The 1,944-nt window shown below is 43.1% G+C and overlaps 1 protein-coding gene across 1 annotated transcript in view; it reads left to right on the plus strand.

The window, feature by feature from the left end:
• The window catches only part of LOC101357806 (adhesion G protein-coupled receptor E2-like), a 79,618-nt gene that overhangs the window by 56,714 nt on the left and 20,960 nt on the right, over positions 1–1,944 (plus strand). The window contains 2 exon segments of the mRNA XM_023733073.1: positions 8–59; positions 701–894. Of these exon segments, the coding sequence (XP_023588841.1) occupies positions 8–59; positions 701–894 (246 nt within the window).

Raw genomic sequence — 1,944 nt, forward strand, 5'->3', positions numbered from 1 at the left:
CTGTCAGGCTCTGGAGGAAAGTCCTTGTCTCTTCTCAGCTTCTGGTCGTCAGCTTCTTGGTGAGCTTCATGTGGTGTGGCATCTATCCTCCCCCATCTCTGCCTCCTTGCTCTTTGCTTATCTCAGAAGAGACTGGCTCAAGAAACACCCTACACTAATACTGCCTCATTAACATAACAAAGAAAACCCATTACCAAATGGGATTATAACCGCAGGTACATTGTTGTTAGGTGCCATTGAGTTGCTTCTGACTCATAGCGACCCCATGTACAACAGAACGAAACACTGCCCGGTCCTGCGCCATCCTCACAGTTGTTATTTTTGAGCCCATTGTTGCAGCCACTGTGTCAGTCCATCTCATTGAGGGTCTTTCTCTTTTTCTCTGACCTTCTACTTTACCAAGCATGACGTCCTTCTCCAGGGACTGATCCCTCCTGACAATATGCCCAAAGTATGTGAGACATGGTCTCACCATCCTTGCTTCTAAGGAGCATGCTGGTTGTACTTCTATACCACAGGTATAGGGGTTAGGATTTACAGCACATACTTTGGGGGACATAATTCAATCCATAATGGGGGGGGGAGGGAGTACTTAGATTCTGTGTTTGATTCTGAATAGACTTGCCAGATAAAACCTTGAAGTTGGTGACCTTTCCCATATTTTCCTCGTTATGTTGATTGTTTCTATCCTTCCTTTCAGGTGCCGCTGCTTTTATCTCCTATAACTTTATAGGGTCCATCATAAATGGCTCCTCTGTGTCTATGGAAAACCCAATTACTGGTGAAGAGCTAGGAAAATTCTGGCTCAATTCTAAGGTAGTCAGTGGCACAATAGGATACAGGAAGAATGCATCCCTGGCCACACCTGTGAACTTCACTCTTCAGCACATACAGGTGAGCAGATACAAGCTGTTTGAGTACTTAGGAATCTCTATTACCACATCTGAAAACTCAGGAGTGGAAAAGTATTCTCTGAAAACCAGTTCTTTCTGTGTGGGCTGGTTTGCCTGGGGTTACCCAGGGAGTGTGGAGATCAAACGAGATGCTTGGATGATTGTTGTTAGTAGCCTTCGAGTCAGCTCCAACTCATAAAGACCTTATGTACAACAGAACAAAATGTTACCCAGTTCCTGCACCATCCTCACGATGTATGTTTGAGCCCATTGTTGCAGCAACCGTGTCAATCCATCTTACAGAAGGTTTCCCTCTTTTTTGCTGACCCTCTACTTTACCAAACATGACGTCCTTCTCCAGGGACTGGTCCTTCCTGATAATGTGTCCAAAGTAAAGCGAGACAAAGTCTTGCCATCCTCACTTCTAAGGACCATTCTGCTGTACTTACTCCAAGACAGATTTGTTCGTTCTTCTACAGCCCATGGTATATTCAGTATTCTTCGCCAACACCATAATTCAAAGGCATCAATTCTTCTCCCATCTTCCTTATACATTGTCGAGCTTTTGCATCCATACGAGGCGATTGCAAATATCATGGCTTGGGTCAGGTGCACCTTAGTCATCAAAGTGACATTTTTGCTTTTTAAGATTTTAAAGAGATCTTTTGCCACAGATTGGTTAATTGCCACCCGCAAAATTTACATGATGGCAATTATTCCTCAACAGAATGATAGGAGGGATGTTACAACCTGTATCTATATTTGTTGTTGGGAAAGGAAACAGTTACATTGCTCATGTTAAGGTTTTTAAGGTCATGTGAAAGGTATTTTGCTTCTTAAAGAATATCTGGGATTTCTAAAAAATTAGGCTCAAGCCACCAGTTAATTGGAAAGGAATTTAAAAACTGGGCTTCCAATTCCAAGTTGTCTTTAAGTTGATTCCGACTAATGACGACCCCATGTGTTACAGAGTAGAACTGTGCTCCATAGGGTTTTCTTGGCTGTAATCTTAGTGGAAGCAGATCGCCAGGCTTTTCTTGCAATGGTACCA

The sequence above is a fragment of the Trichechus manatus genome, unplaced genomic scaffold, assembly GCF_000243295.1.
Source record: "Trichechus manatus latirostris isolate Lorelei unplaced genomic scaffold, TriManLat1.0 scaffold00057, whole genome shotgun sequence".
NCBI classification, from domain to species: Eukaryota; Metazoa; Chordata; class Mammalia; order Sirenia; family Trichechidae; genus Trichechus; species Trichechus manatus.